At 40.7% G+C, this 24,689-nt stretch overlaps 1 protein-coding gene across 1 annotated transcript in view; it reads left to right on the top strand.

Moving 5' to 3' along the window:
• Nucleotides 1–24,689, top strand: part of akap1b (A kinase (PRKA) anchor protein 1b) — a 61,728-nt gene that overhangs the window by 24,489 nt on the left and 12,550 nt on the right. Inside the window, exons 3-7 of the mRNA XM_069911709.1 lie at nt 3,677–3,816; nt 6,206–6,336; nt 17,044–17,161; nt 18,690–18,869; nt 24,371–24,519. Of these exons, the coding sequence (XP_069767810.1) occupies nt 3,677–3,816; nt 6,206–6,336; nt 17,044–17,161; nt 18,690–18,869; nt 24,371–24,519 (718 nt within the window). The remainder of the gene's footprint in view (nt 1–3,676; nt 3,817–6,205; nt 6,337–17,043; nt 17,162–18,689; nt 18,870–24,370; nt 24,520–24,689) is intronic.

Genomic DNA, 24,689 nt, shown 5'->3' with positions numbered 1-24,689 from the left:
CACCCAATTAACCTATACCCTGGTACGTTTCGAATGGTGGGAAGAAACTGGAGCCCCCAGGGAAAACCCACACAGACATGGGGAGAGTGGGATTCGAACCCCCGTCCTGATCGCTGGTGCCATAAAGCTGTTGCACCTACCACTATGCCAACTGTGCCACCCTAGTCAAAAGAAAGTAGCTTTTTCCTCTCCCAAACACCCCCCATCAAAGATTCTCAAGCCAAACATTTTGTATATATTTGATAAATTTCTCCAGAAGGCGTTGAATTTAAACTCCTGAGTTTTTAGTTGGAAGATCAACTTTGTTTTGGAATTGAACCATGAGATGAGGAAAATCCTGTGAGCTTGTGATCCCTGAACTGTTGAAACTCCAGTTCTCCTTGTGTATTTTCATAATCCAGGCAAATATATGGCATATTGCTCTTAATTGCAAAATATGTTCATACAAAGTGAGGTTGTTTGGGATTTTATCCTCGAAGTGATTCATTTGTACAGTCTCCCATCTCTAGGTGCATTTATAACAATTATTTTCTAATAGCCTGTTTTCGCAAGTAAAACTAAATGCTGCAAAAAGATAGCTCAGTTAACCAGAATGTATAGTTAATCAAAGGACACATTGTTTATGCTAACTGCGATATTGTAAACTTATCCCACCTGTATGCTCTTGGTTCATTTGCTCGTGGTTCATTTCCTCCCTCCCTGAATGGCTATCTATCTACTCTTAAATTTGCAGTCGTATCTGTTTTGACTGCATTTCCTGATACCGGATTTCAGTCACATTCCAATTTTATTTAAAAAAAAAATTGCCTCATGAATCTCCTTTTAAACTCTACCCTCCCGCCTTAAAAGTGCTGTCTGATACTTGACACGTTAACCTGGATGAGGACTCGGTTCCAATCTCCCTTAATTGCCCTGCTATTCAAATATTTATTTTGTCTTAAATGCATATAATGAGGTGATCTCTGCTACTTCAGGCTGAAAATTCCACAGATTCTCTACTTTCTGAGAGAAGCAGTTCCTCTTCATCGGTCTTAAATCTGCTCCACTGAATCATGGGTCAGTATCCCCAAAGCTTGCTTGCCAGTGATTGCTTCACCTTTATCCATTTCTTCTGTTTTTGTATCAATCAGGGCTTGATTCTCCAAATAAACCAATCCAAATTTGTTCCAGCTTTCTTGAGTTGCTCTCCAATTCAGGCAACATCATAATGAATATCTCATGCACTCTCTCAAGCCTTTTTCCTTCCTATCTTGCGGCAACCAGAACTGCATAAAATCTAATTGTAGCCACCCAAAGTTTTGTGAGGTTGAAACATGACATCCCAACTTTTATTTTTCAACTCTCATTTGATGAGGACAAATGAGTAATAGATCTTTACTCTTCCATTCACTTGTCACTTTCAAAGTAAATATTTGGATCCTTCTGTGCATTCTCCTCAGGGTCCTGCCTTTTACTGTTGATTTCCTCTTGTAGTTGACGTCCCAAAATATATCACTTGATTGGGTTAAATTCCATCTGCAACACCATGAGTTAAGAATTAAGGGGCAGAGGTTTAGAGGTAACATGAGGGGGAACTTCTTTACTCAGAGAGTGGTAGCCGTGTGGAATGAGCTTCCGGGAGAAATAGTGGCGGCGGAGTCAATTGTATTATTTAAGAAAAGGTTGGACAGGTATATGGATGAGAAGACGATGGAGGGTTATGGGCATTGTGCAGGGAGGCGGGACTAGAAGGGGGTGTTTGGTTCGGTGCGGACTAGAAGGGCCTAATGGCCTGTTTCCGTGCTGTAATTGTTATGTTATGTTTTAACACATAATTTCCAACTTATTTGTATCTTTTCACAACCTTCCTTTCTCCCCACAATTCCAATTTTTTCACCTGCACTGCTGGTCGCAAATCTCCAGTCAGAAAAGCACCCCTCTACCTTTGTCCAACCAATTCAATTTTGAATCCAATTTATCAGCTCACTGGATCTGATGTGATTTACTGTAATCTTCTGGACCATCCCAGCTCCTTGAATATTGGAAAAATTACTTCTACTGTCTGACCCTCATCAATCATTTTTGCCACTTAAAAACAATCCAATTTAAGGGAGGACCTCTGCATAAAGCCACGCTGATTGTCCCATGCTTTTCTTAAAGAGAGTAAATCCTTTCTCTTAGAACTAAGGAACAACTATTATGTTCTCCAAACATGCCCTCTGCCTGTGGTTACAGATCTCTGTAAAGGACCCAGTGGTCTTAAAGGATCCTAGAGTAGATCCTATTAGATTATGGGGAATTGTCTATTTTAATATTTTTTCAAGATGCCCAACATGACCACCTGAATATCAACACGCCCTTAAGATCAACATGTCATCCACTTCATGCATAAATGATCTGCTTTGTCCTTGAGTGTACCTACTCTGAGTTACCCTCTTGCTCCCTGATAAATGGATGAAATGCCTTGGGGTTTCACCTTTATTTTTCTTTGACTCGGTTCACTCTGGGATGGTCTATCCCAACTATCTAAATATAGTTTGAAGAAACCCCTTTAGATATCTCTAACCCATCTAAGATCCACCTGGCACCAAAAAGAGTTCATCAGAATTGTCAAAATTGAAATTGCCTGCTTTAATAACTCAGTTTTAGTTCAAAAATAAATAAAATAAAAATATATACAAATAAAAATAGTCTTTTTGCAAGGTTGGTATCATACTTGTATACACATTTTACTGTACTTTGTAGTGTTGACTATTTTACTGTATACCACCCTTGAATTATAGTCCCTGGGGTTACTCTCTCCCCACCCCACCGGTTTCAACCCCTTGAGGTACAGTAAAGAAAAAGGTCCTAGATTGGTCCTTTCCCACAAAGCCCTTGTGTTGATTGCACCAAGGATCAGTGATGAACACATTCAGTCAGCTGACCTGGAAGACAAACCTGTTTCTGCCAGGTGAGAGCAACTTTCATTAAAATTTAATCACCTTCCAGCACGAGTACAAAGGTGCATTGAAAAGCTTTTTTTGTGTGCTATCCAGGCCAGCCAACATGTACTTGAGAATGACAGGCAGTGCAATAATTAAACAAGTTAAAGGCATAATGTTACAGCAAGTCAAAGTGCAGGATATAGATAAAAAAACACTTAATCAGTGCAATGACACCTTGTATCAAAGAGAGGTCCTTTCTAGAGTCTAACAGGGAAGGAACTGTCCTTCATTCTTGAACTGGCTTCCATTCTCACAAATGCTGCTTATCCCAGCATTTCTAATTTTGTTTCAGATTGTGACATTTGTTGACCAAGAATTTGAATTGAAACAACCCACTTCAACCTGTGTGTATTTGTGTATATAAAAAAAAATCTTCTGCAGCTAAATGCTTGACTGATTCCAAATGGCCAGAACTAAAGATTTTAGCTCTGGTAAGCATAGACAGCTCCCTCTCTTCCCCCCCCCCCCCCCCCCCATGAGGCTATGGCGTGTATTCATACAGATTGTCAATAGTAGCCGTCAAGTATCAAGCAATATAAGGTGGCAGTCTGAATCCTGTTCCTCCACCAGTCTGGGCAGCTACCTCAACAGTCATTAATTGAATACGGAGGACTGCACAATTGCATGCTACTTTAATATGGAAAATTTAAAATTGTTCCATAACTTTGCTAATTAAGAGGACTACCTGTTAGCTTTTTTTTAATTGCCAGGTTCCGATGTAAATAGCATGGATTCAAGTGACAGTGGTTGTACTGCAGGTGCTGCAGAAGGTCAAAACCAAGATACAGCAGCTTCAAGCAGTACGAAAGACAAAACTGAGCTCACCATCTGGGAGGTACAGGTACCAAAGGTAAAACACAAAGTTATGAATCCCTGATCATCCTCCTGTTGTCTCCTGATAAACTGACCAATTAACATCAAGTTTACTTGGGACGATACAATATAATTAGTTACACAGACTATACATTACACCGCAAAAGTTAAATAAATGGGACCCAACAGTATCTGATAGATGTTTTTGATGTAAAAAAGAAATGGGGACAACAATTCATGCAATCTGGACATGTGAGAGAGTAGAAAAATTTTGGGATGATCTCAATCAGATATTAAATAAAATAACAGAAAACAATATACCAAAGAATCCAGAGATCTTTCTCCTAAGTAACATAACAAACAAAGAATTTGGAATTGATTTGGAGGATGCACAAAAAAGATTTGTTAAGATAGCCCTAGCCGTAGCAAAAAAATATATTATGTCAACCTGGAAATTGGAAGATAATTTGAAAATACAACTATGGTATATAGAAATGAATAAATGTATTCCATTAGAAAAAATAACATATAGTTTAAGAAATAATATTGAAATATTCGAACAAGTATGGGAGCCTTACATTAAATACAATAGCGAAAACCTACCGGGGACAAACATTACCTAAGTTGATGGAAGGAGAAGGAAAGAAAAGAATGGACTCAGTAGAATTTCTGGTGTATTTTTGTTGAATGACAACATTGTCTGACTGGCTTAATGCAACCTAGATTGTATACCTAAAATGGATGAGGGGGGGGGGGTGGGGGGTGGCTTGGGAGGAGGGAGGGTGGGGGGGAGAAAAAGTCACTGTATATGTGTGAAAAAGAAAAAGTGTATATCATGGCTAATGTGATTTATGGTGTGAAAAATAAAAAATTTTAAAAAAAAAGTTTACTTGGGACGTGGAAAGGAAACTGATCTGTTTCCATTTGTTCTTGTGAGATTCATATAGCAGAGAATATTTAAGCAGAGAATTGCTCAATGTTGTCAATTAGTCCACTTCATTTCAAAGTAAACTCTTGATTCACTTTTTGGTGTTTTTTTAAATTAAAAATCTGTTTTGCAAGGCTTTTCTCCTGTTAATTGCAATACTGCACTGAGGTCACCTTGTGGAAAATAGCTGCTATTACAGATAAGCCTTTGAATCCTGTCCTCACTGGACTCTTGACTACAGCTGTAAAGCCTTCATTTTTTTTAAACCATGGGTAGCAGTTCTCTACAACTCTTGGGCAATTAGCAATAAATATCATTGCTGCAGATGTCCTGTGAGGGACAAAAGTTAGAATTGCAATCTATTGATGGTGTGAGCTCCTGCCTGAAAATTTGGGCATTTGCTCATTTGGGTAGATATTGGGTTGACCAGGTTGATATCAGTGTGGGGGAGAATGAAGCAGCATTACTTTAAGTGCGTGCTGGACAATTTGGCAGACATGGTGGGCCCAAGTACCTATTTGTGCTTGTATAAATCTGATCCAGTTCCACTTGTTTTAAGTGGGCCCAGGAGCTTTAGAACCCTGTCTGGGCTAACAGGCTTGGCAACTTCACCTACGATGCAAAAAAATCCCGGGCTGTGTAAGAGGCAGAGACTCATTACTTAACTGATGTGGTCACGGGCATTGGCTGTATCTTACGGGATCGTAGGCCTCTTCCCGTGTGACACCTGAGCAAGGGCTGGCACCACTTGTGGAGCTGGAGCGTGGTGGCACGTGTACAGTTGGCTCAGTGGTGATGGCTTCAGCCATGGCCAATATGTCCACGAGTGCACCTGTGCCATGGACTGGGTTGATGCCTGTGCGCTTGGCTCAGGCCTTGTAGTGAATGGCTGCAATGTGGAGTGTTGTACACATGCATGCTCAGCAGCACAGTGGTTAGAGCCGGGGCCAGCGTACTACACAAAGGAGCATGCGCAGAAGTTATGCGCACACTTAAAATGAGGTTCGCCAGCACGCAACTGCTATTGGAAACAGGAGTTGGGTGAGTTCGGGGTCGACAATTTCTGTTGACCGTTTTGTTACGCAGCGCAATGTTAAATTACAAGTTACTTGTTGAATAGAACAACATGGGGATGTTTAGTCAGGAAAGTTGCTTGTCAAAGATAAATCATTATTTTATAGACACTAACCCTTTTGTGTTTAATATTACAAATTGTGAGAAAATTCAACTGGACTTTGTTACTGATTTATGCAAGAATCGTGTTGCAGGCAAATTCCTAACTTAGCGAGTCTATAAGTGAATAGGAAGGCAGTCACTACACTGCTTGGGTATTACCTGATGTGTGTGTGTGTGGTGATTGCATTGCAATAAATCAAGATCTTAGAAATGCTCTACACATTGTTTTCATTTGAATGCCATGCTATTTTTGTGGTAAAGCTCAAGGGCAGAATATCCTGCATGCAATTTTCTGATTGGTGTGCTGGTTTTCTGTTCACAGCATCTGGTTGGACGGTTAATTGGCAAACAAGGACGGTACGTGAGTTTCTTGAAGCAGACCTCTGGTGCCAAGATTTACATCTCCACATTGCCTTACACACAAGATTTCCAAATCTGTCATATAGAAGGTAGGTCAGGAATGCTTACTACATGACATTTTCATTGTTTTGGTCTGCCGTGCATAGGCATGCAGATTGCACCACTGATTTGCCTGAAAGCTATCAGCCATGGAGAGGTGAATCAGAAAGTCAGGTCTCACTCTGGAACCTAAAATTCTGGACTGGCCAAATATTGTAAATCAAATGCCATCTGTCACATGTCTTGGCCTTTGGATGGTGTTTTTTTTTTAGTGTTAGGTCTGCTTTGTTCATGAATGAGTGAGACAAACACCAGGCTGAGTCGAAATCAGGGTTCTTTGTTCTTTATTACCGGATTGTAACACTTGCGACCAACCAGGTTAGTCGGAGAATGCATTCTCCCGTTATCAGCAAAATGGTGATTTTTTTATACCCTTGGATACATGCTTAGAACATCATCATATCATTACTTGTCCAATGACTAAAACTGTTGCTATCCTTTCCCTGCTAGCTTCCTGCCTCTCAATCCATCAATGTCTCTCTTATCTTGTAAGTACAAGGATGCATTTACATCTTGTTACAGCCCTGTACATTCCCATCTCATGATGTTTTACCTAACAGGAGTACAAGGACACCTCCCCTTCTTGTTACTGCCCTGTACAGGGTAACTCCCTACACATTCCCATCTCATGATGTTTTACCTTACAATCCCTCCTTTGTCCTCTTTAGAGGACAATCTCACCCTGACTATGCTACCACCGCGTTACATTAGTTCGCCTATTATTGCCAAGCTCTATACGGGTTCTGTTCACAGGGTAGTTCGGCTGGTGGGCGAGGGCTCCCCCAACCCTCCTTTGCGTACACCCCCCATCCGTCACCCCGATCCCATTGCCCGTTTACAAGTTTCATCCCATTTGCCCCCAAGCAAAAAACTAGCTAACCCCCCGTACATTAGTAAATTCCCAAGTTAACATATGGTCTACAATCTAATTCATAATACTTGTTCTACAATCTGATTAATAATGTTTGTGTTACAATCAATGTTATAATATTTGTTCTACAATCAAGGTTATAATATTTAGGTTACAAGCAAGGTTAAAATTATATGTGTAACAATCTAATTCACAATCCCTCCTTTCCATCACATTCCCCATCAGACTCCAGATCGATCTCAGCAACTTTCTCCGCCTCCTGTAATGTGAGATAGTCTTGCTCCACAGCCTGCACAGCTTGATATTTCGGAGGCAGTTCATCACGGTCAGCAAAGGCTTTCTCTATGGTCCTCGTGACCAGCGTTCGAATGCATGGAATACAACAACAGCCACAAGTGATAAAAATTGATACAGAAATGAACAAACCCAGCAAAAGTTGTCCTAACAATGTGCTCCATCTCCCAAACACTCCCTGTAATCAGGATAAAACAGGATTGGAGACTCCAGACTGGGCTTTTAATTCTTTCGCCAATGCCCTAAGTTTCGTTAACCCCTTAGTGAGTGATCCATCTGGCCCTGTGTTATTAGAGATAGAAGTGCAGCATAGATCTCCAAACATAGCACACACTCCACCTTTCTCTGCCAGGACCATATCAATCGCTATCCTATTCTGAAGTGTCATAAGGGAAGTTTCTGACAGTTGTTGATGTATTGCCTCAACAACGTCCTTGGTCAAATTTACAAGGCGCTGGACATTATAGTGAATAAGGTTGATCCTATTAACATTCTTATTTACAGTGATGGGAAAAATTGCACTAAAAACAGGAAAGCTTTCAAACCCAGCTGCAATCTCATCGGCTAATTTAAATTCGTCCGGAATATTCCGGGCTTGGCCAATGGCATCAATCCATACCCCATCAGGGTTCCTTCCTCCCGGCCCCAAGAGTCCAACACTCCTCCTTTTTCTCCACAGCCAACTCTCTGTGTGGCGCAATTCTAGGGAATCCTCGTCTCCCTCCTGCCTTTTGACAATCAGCACTGGCGCATTAAGGGTTACTAGAGCACACCGACCATCCCAGTTAGCGGGGAGCCAGTTGTACAGCACTCTTCCTCCACAAAACTCATCTGTGTAGTCATTCAATCTGCTACAAGTCTCCTTAGTTTCAGATTCATTTTTTTTGTTATGGGACCTCAAAATCATCCCCTGTATATGTTCATGATAACCAGTAACCTGTTTGGCTGCCCTGTCAGGCACCCATGTGGCGTTTTCCCTGCTAATAGTAGGTCGTCTACATACTGAATCAGTGTAACATCTTCCGGGAGCTTTAATTTCATTAGGATTTCGCTAAGGGCCTGATTGAACAGTCCTGGACTGTCCTTATAACCCTGAGGTAATCTAGTGTATGTGTACCGATGTGCTTGGTAAGTGAAAGTGAACCAGTCTTGGCATTCCTCAGCTAATTTCAAGCAGAAGAATGCGTTTGCCAGATCAATGACAGTATAGTATTCGTGCTCCGGACTCAGAGCCCTAAGTGCTACATATGGGTCTGGGACTGGTCTCCCGATAGTCTTGGTAGCCAAGTTAATCTCCCGGAGGTCGTGTACCATCCTCCAGTCTTTTCTACCCGGTTTGGGAACAGGCATGATGGGCGTGTTCCACATACTGTCAGGTGCCGCCCTTAAAACCCCTGACTCCATTAACCCTTCTATCGTTCCTTTAATACCCTCCTCCTGACTGGGCGACAAGCGGTATAGTTTTCTCCATATTGGTTTCTGCCCGGGGTTGGCCAATTCTAGAAATACCTCTCCTTTTATTACTCCCACATCATAGGGCCCCGTTGTCCATATATGTGGACTCAGATTAGAAAGATATTTGTCTGAGTCTCTGTGATCAATATTTTCTCCTTCTATGGCTCGGTCTCTTTCTACTTTCTCATTCACAACCTGGTCCCATGCTTCAATATTCAGTCTGACAAATTTTCCTCCCTCCGAGGTGGAATATCCCGGGATTTCTGTCTGCCTGTATTCACACCCTATCGCTTCCTTTACCATCGGACCCAGCTGTCGAGCGTGATGATCTTTGTCAATACCCAAGGTCACATGAGGCACACTTTCTACTCCTAAGCAGAACCACTCCATTTGTTCTTCTGTCATGACAACCATAGCAGCTATTCCCTCCTTACCTACAAAGATAAATGGACAATGTATCGTTTCTGTCTTCCCTTCTTTTAGAGAGTCCCACCTCTCCTCATATTCCTGGTCCGGGTGGATGGTGTAGTTTAATGTAACATGCATAGGATCTAGTGGATAATGGTAATCCCCATACCGAGGAATACTGGCCCTCCACTCAAAAAACTATTTAATCAGCCCTGGGCCTGGTTCATCATACAGTAGCCGACTCCAGAAAATACTAACCTCCACAGAGTCTTCTGAAGCGTTAGATGGGGTCATTACTATAAACTGTCCTCCCCTTCTTATTGTATCCCCTGGGTATGTTAACCGAAGGCCCTTCTCAGAACATTGTATGGTTATTCCTAGTTTGGTAAGAATGTCCCTTGCTAATAAATTAATGGGGCAACTTGGCACAACCAGGACAGGCGTTTTAACCCTTTGTCGTCCAAATGTCATGTCGATGTTATCTGTATAGGGCTGTGTTTCCCTTATCCCGGAGAATCCTATTGTAGATAATGTTTTGCCCGAAAATGTGCTCCCTGGGGGTTTTTTAATCACTGTCGTAACTGCTGCCCCTGTGTCAACCATAAATTCAATTTTTTCTCCATTTACCGTCCCCCAAATTTTTGGTGGCTCCCAGGGAGGCGTGATTTTTGATTCTCCAGGGCACCTTCAATAATCAAATTCAGCACCTTCCTCAATATAGTCATTACACTGAGGTGCCTGGACTTGTTGATCACTCTGCCACCCCCCGATTCTCTGGGGCCCATCAATGTGTCCACCCCTACCCCTTGCTCTCCCAGCCTCCGGACAGTTCCGCTGGTAGTGTCCAGGATTTTGGCAGTACCAGCATACTGCATGTTCCCCTCTATACATTGTACCTAGCTGTCTTTCCCAACCATTTCTTACTTGGGGTCCCGGATTTATCACTGGCCCCATGACCTGTGGGACTATCTGTTGGGCCGCTAATTTAACCCCTATATGTTCTATGGCTCTCACCAATTTATCGGTTGTCTTGTCCACCTCCTTCTGGGACGCACTTTCTGACTTAGCATGCTCTGATTGACGATGTCGTTTGATTGCATGTGTCAGGTGTCTTTTCCACAAATCCTCTGACATTGTCTCTACTCCCACAATGTCCCTTAATTTTGCTTGAACCGTAGCAGGTAGTCCGTTTATTATCCCATTACGAAAGTGAGCCCTTCCTAAGGGGCTGTGGTCAGGTCTTTCTCCAGTCCCTGTTTCCCATAAGTCCCATGCTCGAGTGAAATACTCGTGTGCAGTCTCTCCTTCCTTTAGTTGAAGGGTTACCAAGGCATCCAAACTATAGGGTGTAGGAAATGTTTCTCTAAGTGCTTCCCAAAATTTATTCCGAAGTGGGTTAAATTCTATTTCATCCCCCAATTTACTGCTTCTTACAATTCTCTCTATTTGCTTCAGGGCCCCTTCTGCCTTTAATTTTATCATGATAGTTCTGACATCTGCGAGTGCTAATTGTTCTTGGCAGGTTTCTCGCTCAAAACAAGAAATCCATGGACTAGCCCCATTACTCAACGGAGGTAGTTTTTTCATTAAACTCTCTAAGTCCATTCGTGACCAGGGTACATATTTTTGAGTTCCCCGTCCCGTGATCAGTAATGGGCATTGATATCTCAATTTTGGGGATTTCTGCTCCTTCTTTACTCTTGGCATGCATTTATTTATCCCACCTTGTTCTGACTCTTCTTCGTCACTGTCACTGTCCCTATCAGCTTCCAATGTCTCAGGGTCAAAGGTATATTGGTCACGTTCATCTCTAAGATAATCTTTTCGGCCATAGTTTAGTTGTTTCACATCTTTCTCTTTTGTTCTAACTATGTCCAGGTAGGCATGTCTATTTTTCTCCCTCCCGAGTCTTTTCCTTTTACTTTCCTCCCATGGTGGATCGTATCTCGTTTCCTCATCTGTACTACACTTTTCGTCCTTTACTCCTATTACCATTCCTTCAGCTTTAATTTCTCCTGACAGTGTTGTAGTTATCTTTTCCACTTCCTTAAATACACCTACCATTAATTCTTTTTGATCCTCACTGATCTGCCCCAGCACATTAATATCTCTGTTTAAGTTTTTAATGTTATCCTGAACCTTTTTCATGTTCCATTTCTGTATCTCTAACTCCTTTTCTATTTTCTTGGACTCCAGAGGGGTCTCTACATCTATTACTCCCCCTTCTATTTTTATTAAAGGGGCCTGTACCTCGTCTGATGTATCCCTATTCCCGAGGTTCTTGTCACACCCCAGTGTCTCAATATCTGGATATAAGGGACGTGACTCCAGGATCCCATCTGGGGTGCCAGGGGCACCTTGTGACTCCACATATGCATAGGGCGGGGGTCTACAAGCTATTTCTACAGGGGCCATAATAGGTGGGTTATCAGGGAGACCAAATTCTTCAAATAGAGCTAGGACATCGCGGTACTGCATCTCCTTGTCTCTCACCCTCTTTTTTGCTGACTCGCGATTAAAGATTTTCCTTTCTATGTCCCGTTTGTATAATAGTATAAGACTCACTTATAAATGATTTATTGTCAGAGTACATACATGACATCACATACATCCAGAGACTATGAGAGAGAGAGAGAGAGAGAGAGAGAGAGAGAGAGAGAGAGAGAGAGAGAGAGAGAGAGAGCATAGCGAGAGAAAGAGATAGAGAGGCAGATACACAGAGCACAAGAGATAGAGAGAGAAAATGCCTTGCACTGGCCCCACTGGGAGAAAAGTCTTCAGATTAACACTTTCGTTTCAAAGGTTTTAAAAGGTTCTCATCCTGTGATCACTGGTCTGGATCAGATTGGGTCTCCCACCACTGGGAACTATCACTCCTTCCTTCCCTCCCACCTCGAGTGAGCTACACATCAGCCCACAATGTCTGCCCTGATCCCGCAATGGTGGGGGTGCGGGAAAAAGGGAGGGAGAGAGGATAAAACAGGATCCCATTTGATGCGGAGCTGGAAATGTGGGCACAAAATTAAAACCAAATTGTATTTCTCTGCCCTGCCCAACCTGGAGATTTCAGGGCAGCACCGCCACAGATTGGGATTGGGAGGGGGAGTGGGTGAGAGAGGAGGGGGGGGAGAAGAGAGTGAGGGGGAGAGAAGAGAGAGGGGGGAGGGTGAAAGGAGGGAGGGAGAGAGCAAACCCGGACACTTCGTGGCTGGAAACTGGAAACAGGCACTTTTCCTTTCCCTTCTGTGTTTTGTTTCTTCCAGCTTATCTAAGACACTACGCTTTAAAATTTTGTTTCCCTCACCTGTCAGGAACATCTCAGTGCCCCCCAGGTAACCAACCCCTCTTCCTCCAGCGGTCTACACATTTTCGGAGCATTTTTTGTTTTTCCAATGCCGCATTACTGGTATTTCGCTCCTCTAATTCCTGATTAATTTCCTTAATAACTTGGTCAAAAGTCTTAGCAGGCAACTGTACAGCCATAGCTGCGGGACCGCTTTCTAATGCCTGTTTTAATTTAGGTTCTTGTCCGTTTAGGGGATCTATGTCAACGAAAATTGCTTTTAAAAATGTCTCCTTGCAAGTTGGATGACTAATATCTTTTAAAGGAACAGTCTCTAAGTCTTGTCCTCCAATTGACTTCAGACTGTCCTGTATACTCTGATTGCTCGTTTTCCACTCTCTGTTTTCCCAAAGGGGTCTGAAAGTTAAATTACAACTAGAAAACCAAATATTTGGGCTATACTTTTGTCCTGTTTCCCTTTACCAATCTATGAATTTACGTAACTTTATCTCCTTGGTGATGTTGGGAATACCCTCATTTAACTTATCAAAAGTATTTCGAATAAACTGGGTGTCTCTTAGGAGTTTGTCAACTTTTTCACTAATATCTCCTACCTGATCCGGACACAGCTGTCGCAGCCTTCTGTCGTCGTTCTTGTTCACCAGGCAGGCGGCCCTGAGTACTTTTTTTGTTGTCTCAAGGTCTCTAGTGTCTGCTGTGGTATTCCACCACGGCGAATTGGGGAAATAAATTCTTAACTTCTCAAGTGTACAGACATTATCATACCTACCGGACATTTATAAGTCAGTCTCTCAGATACAATTGAGGCCAATAAGCCTGAACCTTTGTTTTCTTTCAAAGCCCAACCTTCACGTGGGAGATTTCTCCTCTTAATAACCAGTTTAGGGCAGAAAACTCAGGTCCTCAATTGTTTATAGACCACCTTCTCACTCTATTGGACTTTGCAACGACACAATAAAGACTTTTAAACTCTAGTAGTTTCTTGCGAAGCACTTAATAAATGTCATTCAAACACCTTAAGGACTTTTATCTTGTCTGTAATCACTTACGTGTTACAATCCTGGCATGCGACCTTCAATTGTGGTCGTCTAATTTGTCCGATCTCCAGTTCTTACTGACAATCATAAAGATTTTAAAAAAAAAGAGAATTTTGTTAAAACAGGCTTCTCTGGACCTTTTTATCAGCCGGCTGAGATGATTGTCAGAAAAAACAGAAACCGTCGTCCAGTGTTCACTCACCCATCACGTCGGGGTCACCAAATTGTTAGGTCTGCTTTGTTCATGAATGAGTGAGACAAACACCAGGCTGAGTCGAAATCAGGGTTCTTTGTTCTTTATTACCGGATTGTAACACTTGCGACCAACCAGGTTAGTCGGAGAATGCATTCTCCCGTTATCAGCAAAATGGTGATTTTTTATACCCTTGGATACATGCTTAGAACATCATCATATCATTACTTGTCCAATGACTAAAACTGTTGCTATCCTTTCCCTGCTAGCTTCCTGCCTCTCAATCCATCAATGTCTCTCTTATCTTGTAAGTACAAGGATGCATTTACATCTTGTTACAGCCCTGTACATTCCCATCTCATGATGTTTTACCTAACAGGAGTACAAGGACACCTCCCCTTCTTGTTACTGCCCTGTACAGGGTAACTCCCTACACATTCCCATCTCATGATGTTTTACCTTACATTAGCCACAGTGGGTTTTTTTTGTCAATTGCCTTGAATGACTTCAGATGTTTCCTTCATTATTAGGATGGCTTCCATGTATTTTTTTTGTGTTTTGAAGTGATGAGTCCCATGCAGGAATCACAGATTTGTTTCCTCCAGATGGGGCTGGGGTGGTTCATTCCTGTATTTTTTTGTTATGCATCACTTCTGGGCCCTCCCTCTGCATATATTTCAGGATCACGAATATCAACCTGAATATCCCCTTTCCTTTTCATGATTGGCTTGTTCATCCAGGATCCTATGTGATCATCCCACCACATGGGACCTTGTTGAAGCCATCGTTAAAGTCCATGTAGACAACATCTGTAAGACCATAAGACATAGGAGCAAAAAAGGCTCCTCTCCCCACTGAGTCTGCCTCACCATTTAATCATGAACTGTTCCATTTTCCCACTCATTTCCACTGTCCAGCCTTCTCCCCCATAACCGGTGATTCCCTGCCTAATCGGGTATTTATCAATTTCTGCCTTAAATACACCCAATGACCTCGCCTCCACAATGGCCTGTGGCAACAAAATCCACAGATTGACCATACTCTGGCTGAAGAAATTCCTCTGCATCTGTTCTTAGCGGATGCTCTTCAATCCTGAAGTTGTACCCTCCTGTCCTAGACTCACATTCCAACTTTAGTACTCCCTTTGCCAGAAGTGCTCTGTGATTGGTAAGGGATTACTTAAGGTGGGAGTCGGAAGGGAAGGTTGAGAACCGCTGCTCTAGGCCCAGTTGTTACTGAAATATTTTGTTTGAGAAAAATTGTTATTGGCGACTTTCCTTTGGAGTTATGAAACCGTGACATTGAGTCCATTAGGGATGATTAAAACTGTTTTTCAAACTTTTTCTTCCCACTCACATACCACCTTCATCAATCTCTTACTAATCACAGAGCACTATGGCATAGGGATGACTTAAAGTGGAATGTGAGTTGTATTTAAAAAAAAAAGTTGCCCACCCCTGTCCTAGACTCTCCCACCATCTACTATCCTCTGGTGAGAATAAAAACAATCCCCCTTCCATTTTGTGTATCTGTCTAAAAGATGATCATTATGTTGCCCTTTTTGTGGGATCTTTCTGGCTGCATGTGAACATTTACAATAGTGATTATAGTGGCTGCAAAAAAAGCACTTGGTTGCTGGATGCATCACTGACTGAGATATGGGAGCTGCTCAAAACCAGGAGGAGCTGGAGAAGGTTGAGGATGCTGCTTCGAACATTGCACAAACCTCTCCCCTCTGAGAGCTCCAGGAAAGACAGCTAATGTACTGAAGGACACATCACACCATGGGCACACTCTTCTCTCCCCCCCCCCCCACCCACCCCTCTCCCATTGGGGGCAAGGGTCAAGTATAAAATCAGTGCACCAACAGGCTTAAAAATAGTATCTTCACACAGCCATCCAGCTCAAATGAACCCCAGTCCTGCTCTTGTTCCTCTTGTACTCATTGATTTTTTAAAAAATATATCATTTTGTAACTTTGTCCTGTGAAAAACGAAAGCAATGATTGAAGTAAAATCAGAATGCTGGAGAAACTCAGCTTTATCAGTAAGAAGCAAAGATAAAAACACATGACCAATGTTTCGGGCCTGAGCCCTTCAAGGGTTGAGCAAAATGTAGGCAGCTGTAATTGTGCTTTTGTTCTTCTACTTGATATGGTTGCAAGTTAAAGTTGACTATTAAATTGCTTGCTGAAGAACCCTTATCACTCTTCCAGGTATATTGTGACAAACTTGAAGAAATATTTATGCAGTCTGTGTGGGTTTTCCGGGAAATTTCTCTGCCACCAATGTGATCTCAGGAAGTGTAGTAACAGTTCCGACTGCTCTGTGGTTCTTGGGCTGGGTGGGAGAGTTGGTAGAGAGATCTTTGAACAGCTGAGTAAACAATTACTTGATCAGTAGGTTCCAGGCAATGGTACCACTAACCTGCAAAAGCTTTCCTCTGTTAAGGTTGCATTGAAATGTTCAGCTGTTGATTCCTTCGTTTGAAATTTCTTTGGCTTGGCTTCGCGGACGAAGATTTATGGAGGGGGTAAAAGTCCACGTCAGCTGCAGGCTCGTTTGTGGCTGACAAGTGAAATATGACAGTGGTTTTGTACTTGGCAAGTGTTTTGATCTGTTCATTGATGATTACCGAGGCATTGGGTTGTTGGGTCTCATTTTATGGGTTCTGTAATTGATCAGTGCTTGAAATGTATTGGTTAAAAGCAAATCAAGTTGTTTATCTGTTTAGAATATGTGAGGTGCCTTTCCTTGAGTGCTATGTGCTCACTAAAGCAGCATTACAACTTTCATTGTTTGACCCTTTAATGCTATAGAAATTATTTTCTACATTTAAATATTAAATTTAGGCATACAGTACGTTAACGGCCCTTCCGGCCCACAAGCTGCAACCCCCTTGCATTTTGAAACCGGAGCGTGTGGAGGAAACCTACAAAAACACAAGGAGAACATACAGACCGTACCAGATTTGAACCCCGGCCGCTGGCGCTGTGATAGCGTTGCACAAACTGCCACACGAGTCGTGCTGCTTATTGGAGTCTTGTATTATTCAAGGATGTGGCAGATTACTGATGCACTAGAATCCAGCTACCACATTTCCTAAAGGCATAAGTTTGTTTTTCCATGTAAACAGGTAGTCAGCAGCAAGTAAACAAAGCGCTTAACCTGATTGGAAAGAAGTTTAAAGAGCTGGATCTTACAAATCTGTATGCTGCACCTCCTCTGACACTGCCAGCATTGTCCATAACCTCATGGGTAAGAATTATCTGGTATTTATGTTGCTATGGATATATGAACAGTTTCTGATGGACTTTGGTATTTGGCAGTAGGTTGTCAATCTATTCCAGCTGTTTTAAGGCACTGCTGAAGGGAATGAAATTCATTAAAATGCTTAATTTGTGACATTTAGTCCCTTGTCAGATATGATAGAACTTTTTTTCAGAACTTTATTCAAATTGTACAGTTTCTGTTCAAGAAGAAAATAAGATAACAGACGGCATTTGTTGGCAAGTTTACAATTAAAATCAAATATTTTTCTGTATTTTCAGGTTAGTCTTGGAAAACTTGCACATAAATCTTCATGTTTCAGATGTAGCATTTATCAATTAGATTTTGCATGTATGGTTTAAATCACAAGTCACGTGGAACAAGACTTGTTCCAGAAATGTGCTTCTGAAGAACTGTTTTTGCACGGATAAGAAGTTGTGCAGGAAGAAAGCAGATGTTGGTTCAATGCTGCACATTTGGAGGCATGGGTGACAGAGATTTTTTTTTTTGGAGTTTCTGTTTCACCATTTTGCATCCATGGACATAGGAAACATTATTTTGTTGCCAGCTCCAGGGTTGGAATTCTGTTATATTATCCAAAAGATCACAGCTGCAAACTTTGGTCGTTAGTGGGCAACCTGCTGCAGCTAACTTGCCTGAATGCAGCATTCGATGCACCACAGATTTGTAGGCTTGTGGCCGATGAAGAATTGGGAGAAAGTGGTATGGTTGATTTTCCTCCTCTGATGGAAGTATTTGTCATGTTGACTGAAATGGTAGTTTTTTTTAAATTGTTAATCTTGTAGTTTAAATGTAAATGTTGCATTGCCATCAAATGGTTACAATCTCCAGCTTTCCATCCTTGAGGTGGAATACAGTATGGTGAAATTGTGAGTAAATTTGAGGAATGAGAGACCACCCCCCACCCTGGGTATCCGGCACCTATGGGGTTGGTAGATGCTGAATAAGTGTATTTGCTTGAGGTGGTGTGGTGCATGATTGGCAAACTAACAGTGAGGCACATCAGTTTTAAACTTCCATATTTTTACTTGTGTTCTTAGTTTTTTGCCGGTTGCTTGAATTCCACATAATGGGTCTTACTGTATTTGCGAGACTGAGATTGTGAGGCAAATAGTCGTATTTCAGCAGCTGAATTTATCACATTTACAATACTTCTTTTGACTTGCATTGATTGCAATATTACAGAAATTAACCATGAAATGTGGTAACCAATAAAGCACTTGAATGTCAACAACTAACAGGAGGCAGTTTTGAAAGCTGCTTAGCAGGAAAGGGTCTCAAATGTGCAATGTTAAAAGGTCAAACACTGTGAAACAGTTTTCTGAAGATCAGCTGTCAAGTGAATTATTGGAGTTTTTAAAATTGTAGTTTTAAGTTGCAGTAAACTTTGCTGTGCTTGAAATTAAAATATTCATGCATGTGCCAGGATTGACCTTTTTGTTTTTTTTTTGGAGACTCTTCTAGCATCTGACATGGTCGTATTTGTCTTGTACAGCTCATGCTTCCAGATGGTGTGACAGTTGATGTACTGGTGGTGAATATCGTCAACGCGGGGCACATGTTTGTGCAACAACACACACATCCGACGTGCCATGTACTACACAACATGGATCAACAAATGTATCTCCTTTACTCTCAGCCAGGAATCCCAACACTAAAGTCCCCATTAGAAGTTAAGTATTTTTTTTCTCTTTGCTAACGTAGAGGCAAACGCTCGATGCCAGTAAATTATCCTACACCCCTAAAATGCAACCGGTTTCAAGAACACTGAAATCAGTGCAGAATCTTGGCCTCTGGATGTGTAAAACACTTGCCTAACCCTTTACATGGTTTGGCATAAGTATGTTCCACCTCTGCCTTTGAATGGAGGAGTCACGTGATGGAGTAGTGGCCGGTCGGGAAAAACAGCCCTTTCCAGGAAAATAGGAAAAAAGTTAGGAAAAAGCAAAGCATAACAAAAATAAAATATAAGAAATAGAAGATAAAGATACAGAGGAGAGAGAGAAGATGGCTTCCAAGAGGGAGAAAGTAAAAACAACTGGGGGGAAAAAGTCGCCAGAGAAGAAAGAAAGCCTTATCTGCACGAAGGAACAGGACGCTGTGGTGGCGAGGAGCGCCCGACCTTCGAGGTCAGTGCCTGCCCTGCGGAGTCATGACCCACCAGGCGGTGGCTCACGGAGCCAAACAAAAGTGTGCAATCAAAGGAGAAAGAGGACACCGGCAGGAGGGGGGCTCATCAGAGGAGTGGGCTGTCAGACTGAACAGCTGAGGGACGCCCGACTCCAGGGCGCTCAGCTGGAGGATGAAGAAGACAGCAGAAGAGAGAGCGATGAAACAGACGAGGGAGATAGACGGAGGAATGATCGACAAGAAGATCAACGTCAGGAAGCACAACAGACGAGCAGCCCAGGAGGGGAGGACCAGCAAGAAGAGGCCCGACAAAGAGATACAAGCAGCTCATCAGGAAAAACAGAAGAGACACAGACAAAAAGAAGAGAAGAAGACACAAATGCAGGTACAGACACAGAAGAAGTGGAAGAAGAAGACCAAGATCTTCACAGAGAAATAGAAGGTAAAACAGATGGATAGAATATAGTTAAAGCTTTTTTTTTTCAAGAACAAATGAGAGCATTAAAAGAATGGTTGTCATTAGAATTTAGTGCAATTAAATGAAAAGAACAGAAGATGAAATGCAAAGTTTAGAACGGGTCATGACAAATAGGGAAAAGAGTAGAGAATGTGGAAGAGCGGGAAACGGCTGTAGAAATGGAAGTAAATGACTTAAGAGGAAAATTGGAAGAAAGTTACAAAAAAGTTAGAGACACAGTTGTTATCTCAGAAAATTAATATGTTGGAAAATTATAGTAGGCGAAAAAACATAAAATTAATGGGCCTGAAGAAGGCACAGACATGAAGGAATTTATAAAAGAATGGTCCCGAAGGTCCTGGGAATGACAGAAATGCAGGAAGAAATGGAAATAGAAAGGGCACACAGAACACTAGCTCCGAAACCATAGACACATCAAAAACCAAGATCTATCTTACTAAAATTTTTGAGATACACGACAAGAGAAAATATACTGGAATGGGCAAAGAATAAAGTTAGAGAAGATAATAAACCATTGGAATACAAGGGTCAAAAAATATTTTTTTACCCAGTCATACGTTTTGAACTCTTAAAGAAGAGAAAAGAGTTTAATGCAGCAAAATCGATTTTATGGAAAAAAAAAAGGTTATAAATTCATGTTAAGACATCCAGCCGTGCTTTAAATATTTATACCCGGGGAGCAAAACCAACTGTTCTTGGATTCAGAGAAAGCGCAAGAATTCGCAGAACGCTTGCAGACAGGGGAAGAGATGAAGAGATGTAACAAGAATGAAGAATGGCGGTTAAAGTATATATAAAGATGTGAAAACAATGTATATGGAAAGAACTAGAGGGAAAAGAGAAGGGAAGGAAGGGAGTAAGGGGGGGAAAAGGAGAGAGAGCTTTGTGTTTATATATTGAAAAAAAATGTTTTCTGGAGAGGGCTGGGTGGAGGGGGAATAACCGTCACTGCAAAATCAGTTGATGCTGCGAACAAGATCGCAATCTAAATGAAAAGGGGAGTTGTGGTTGCCTGTCAAGGGACATGGGGCAACTCGAGGAGGGGTGGGGGATCTTTTGGGGTTAAGGTATTAGTGGATGTGGGAACTGCGGGGGTACTTTATGTCTTTAATGTGTTGTCGTTCATTAAGTGCAATAAGAAAAAAGTAAGATGAAAATGGCAACTTAAAACAGAACAAGCTAAAAGAATGATACTGGCAATGAGGAAAAAGAACAAACAAATTACATATAACCCAACAGAGATTAATGAAAATTTGAAGGAATTTTATGAACAATTGTATCAAACTGAGAACAAGGGGAAATATGATAAAATAGAGAAATTTTTAGCTAAAATTAAAGTGCCGAAATTGCAAGAAGAGGAACCAAACAAACTAATAAAACCATTTGAAATAGAGGAAGCACAGGATATATTAAAAAAGCTGCCAAACAATAAAACACCAGGAGAGGATGAATTTCCAATAGAATTTTATAAAACATTTAAAGAGTTATTAATTCCTCCTCTCCTGGAAGTAATGAACCAGGTAGAAGAAACACAAAACTTGCTAGATTCATGTAAGACAGCAATAATTACAGTAATACCAAAGACGGGGAAGGATCCATTAACACCAGAATCATATAGACCAATATCTCTACTTAACTCAGACTATAAGATAGTAGTGAAATTATTAGCAAACAGATTGGCCGATTGTGTACCTAAAATAGTAAAACAAGATCAAACTGGATTTATTAAGAAAAGATGAACATCGGACAATATCTGTAAACTTATTAATCTAATCCACGCAGTTCAAGAAAATAAGAAACCAACAGCGGCTGTTGTTCGAGACGCAGAAAAAGCCTTTGACAGAGTAAAGTGGAACTACTTATTTAAAGTATTACAGAAGTTTAATCTACCAGAAAAATATATAAATTGGATTAAAGCATTGTATAATGGACCGTTGGCAAATGTAACAGTAAATGGATATGTATCGAGTCACTTTAAATTAAGTAAGACAGGGATGTCCACTTTCCCCCTCATTGTTCACCTTAGCACTAGAACCTTTGGCAGAACTGATAAGAGGGAGTATAAAATCAGCTTATTTGCAGGTGACATCATAGTATACCTAACAGAACCAGAGGTATCAGTAAATGAATTACATAAGAAATTGAAGGAATATGGAGAAATATCGGGGTACAAGATCAACGCAAATAAAAGTGAAGTGATGCCAAACGAGTAACGCAGATTATACAGAATTTAAAAAAGAATCACCATTTAAATGGAAAGCACAAGTAATCCGATACCTAGGGATCAGGTTAGATCATAACTTAAGCCACTTGTACAAACTAAATTATCAGCCACTAATAAAGAAATTACAGGAATACTTAGAACATTGGAAAGAATTACCGCTAATGTTGATAGGGAGGGTAAACTGCATTAAAATAAATGTGTTCCCAAGGATACAATACTTATTTCAAACATTACCAATTCCTTTAACAGAAAAATTCTTTAATGAACTAAAGAGAATAATAAGGAAATTCTTGTGGAAAGGGGGGAAACCGAGGCTAGTGTTAGATAAATTAGCAGAGAGGTATATTCAAGGTGGTTTACAGTTACCAAATTTTAGAAATTATTATAGAGCCGCACAATTAAAGTATTTAGCAGATTTTTACCAGATAAGACCAGACTGGACTAAGATAGAACTAGATAAAATAGGGGAGAAGGTACTGGAACGTGTACTTTATAAGTGGGATAAAAACTCACCAGTTCTCCATCATTTACTTAATATATGGAGGAAGATCCATTTAGAAAGGAAGAGGATCCATTTAGAAAGGAAAAAATGAATTACCAAATACCAAAATTGTTATTGACACAAAACCCATTAATCCCTTTTACAATAGATAACCTTTCCTTTAGAGAATGGGAGAGAAAAGGAATCAAAAGAATAGAAAATTGTTTTTTGGGAAATGATTTATTAACATTTGAACAGTTGAAGTATAAATATGGAATAACTCATGGTACAATGTTTGCATATCATCAATTGAAAGCTTATTTAAAGGATAAATTGGGAAACAGCTTGAGATTACTTGAAGGAAGCAGCTTTGAATATGTGATTACAGACAGAATGATAATCAAAAGATTTATAACCATCATGTACATTAAGCTGCAAGATAAGGAAAATGAAATAAACTATAAACCTAAGCAGAAATGGGAAAAGGATCTAATCATAAAGATAAAAAATGAAATATGGGAAAAGTTATGTTCTGGAACTATGAAGGATACAATAAACACAAGGTTACGCATGATACAGTATAATTGGTTACACGGGGTATATATCACCCCTCAAAAATTAAAAAAAATGGGATTCAACATTATCAGATAAATGTTTTTGTTGTAAGAAGAAAATGGGAACAACAATACATGCAACTTGGGCATGGACGAAAGTAAATACATTTTGGGAAGAATTAAATCACATACTAAATAAAATTACAAAAAATAACATACCAAAAAAAACAGATATTTCTTTTAAGTAACATAAGAAGTAGAGAATTAGGCCTCAAATTGGATAAAGTGCAAAAACAATTCATTATGATAGCCTTAGCGATAGCAAAAAAAAATGTATAATGTCAACTTGGAAAATGGAAGAGAGTGAGAATACAGCAATGGTACATGGAAATGAATAAATGTATTCCATTGGAAAAAATAACATAATTTAAAAAAATAAAGTCACAATGTTTGAACAAATTTGTGAACCATACAGGGAACATATCAGAGAGAGCTTGCCTACGACCTCCATCCCCTAAAATGAGAATGAAAATGATAAGAAGACAAAACGACTAGATTCAGTGTGTAATGAATAGATGACGCATTTTTCTTGTTTGTTTTCCTTTGTGTGAAGATATTGTTTTATGGTTTTATTGATTGTATATGTTGAATGTGGGTATTGGAGGGGGGTGGGTAGGGGGAAGGGAGGGAAAGGGGAAAAAAAGAGAAAAGACCACTGTGTAATTTTAAAGAGAAGCGTTTGTACATATTTTGGTTGATTTGGCTCATAGTGTGAAAAATAAAAAAAATAATTAAAAACAATAAGTGCCTTTGAGTCAGCTTCCTGGAATGGAAGTGACAGTATATCAGGCACGTCTACTATAAGGCAGTGAGCTAATGGAAGGCGGAGTCACTGAGCTGAAAGGCATGCTGCCTCTGTGTGTGCCTGATGCCTGCCACATCTCAAAGATGTGCAAATTGCAAGATTAGCCCCTGTAAATCTAGGAGGAGTTGACAGAAGTGTGGGAAGGAAAGGAAGGGAAAATTTGGAATGAAATGGCTCTGAGCTGCCTCAGACTCATTGAGATCAAACGCCATGTCATGCATGGACAGGTTTGACTGAAAGGCCTGTTTTGGAGGTGAAATTCCACGTTTTACTTGTGTAGAGCTTCTCAATTTGGTACTTGCCATTATTTGCAGACCTATTTTTGTTCCACTGGCATAACCTGTTAAACTTGAAATGCTTCAGTTTACTTCACTAACACTTACTTTCCCTGCCACTATAATGATCCAAAAGGAACTTGCTGTACTTCTCTTCACTCCTGCAGTTGGTATAATTTGTACAGCTCCAGCAGTAGATGGGGCATGGTGGAGGGCGCAAGTTGTTGCCTTTTTCGAAGAAACAAACGAAGTTGAGATCCGTTATGTCGACTACGGTGGCTATGAAAGAGTTAAAATTGATTTATTGCGACAAATCAGGTGAGGTACCTGCTTCCCTTAAATATACAGATTAATCAAAGGTAAACTCTGAGTTGGAGCCAGTCTTTTTTGTATGTGTGAAATGAGGCTATTTCAATGACTTGAAGCAAGTCAACTTGCATTCACAAATGCAACTATACTCAAATTGGTCATTTAGCATGTGCACACTT

This window comes from Narcine bancroftii, chromosome 14, assembly GCF_036971445.1.
Source record: "Narcine bancroftii isolate sNarBan1 chromosome 14, sNarBan1.hap1, whole genome shotgun sequence".
In the NCBI taxonomy this organism is placed as follows: domain Eukaryota; kingdom Metazoa; phylum Chordata; class Chondrichthyes; order Torpediniformes; family Narcinidae; genus Narcine; species Narcine bancroftii.
The sequence above is the reverse complement of the archived record's forward strand: the minus strand, read 5'-3'. Positions and strand labels throughout refer to the sequence as shown.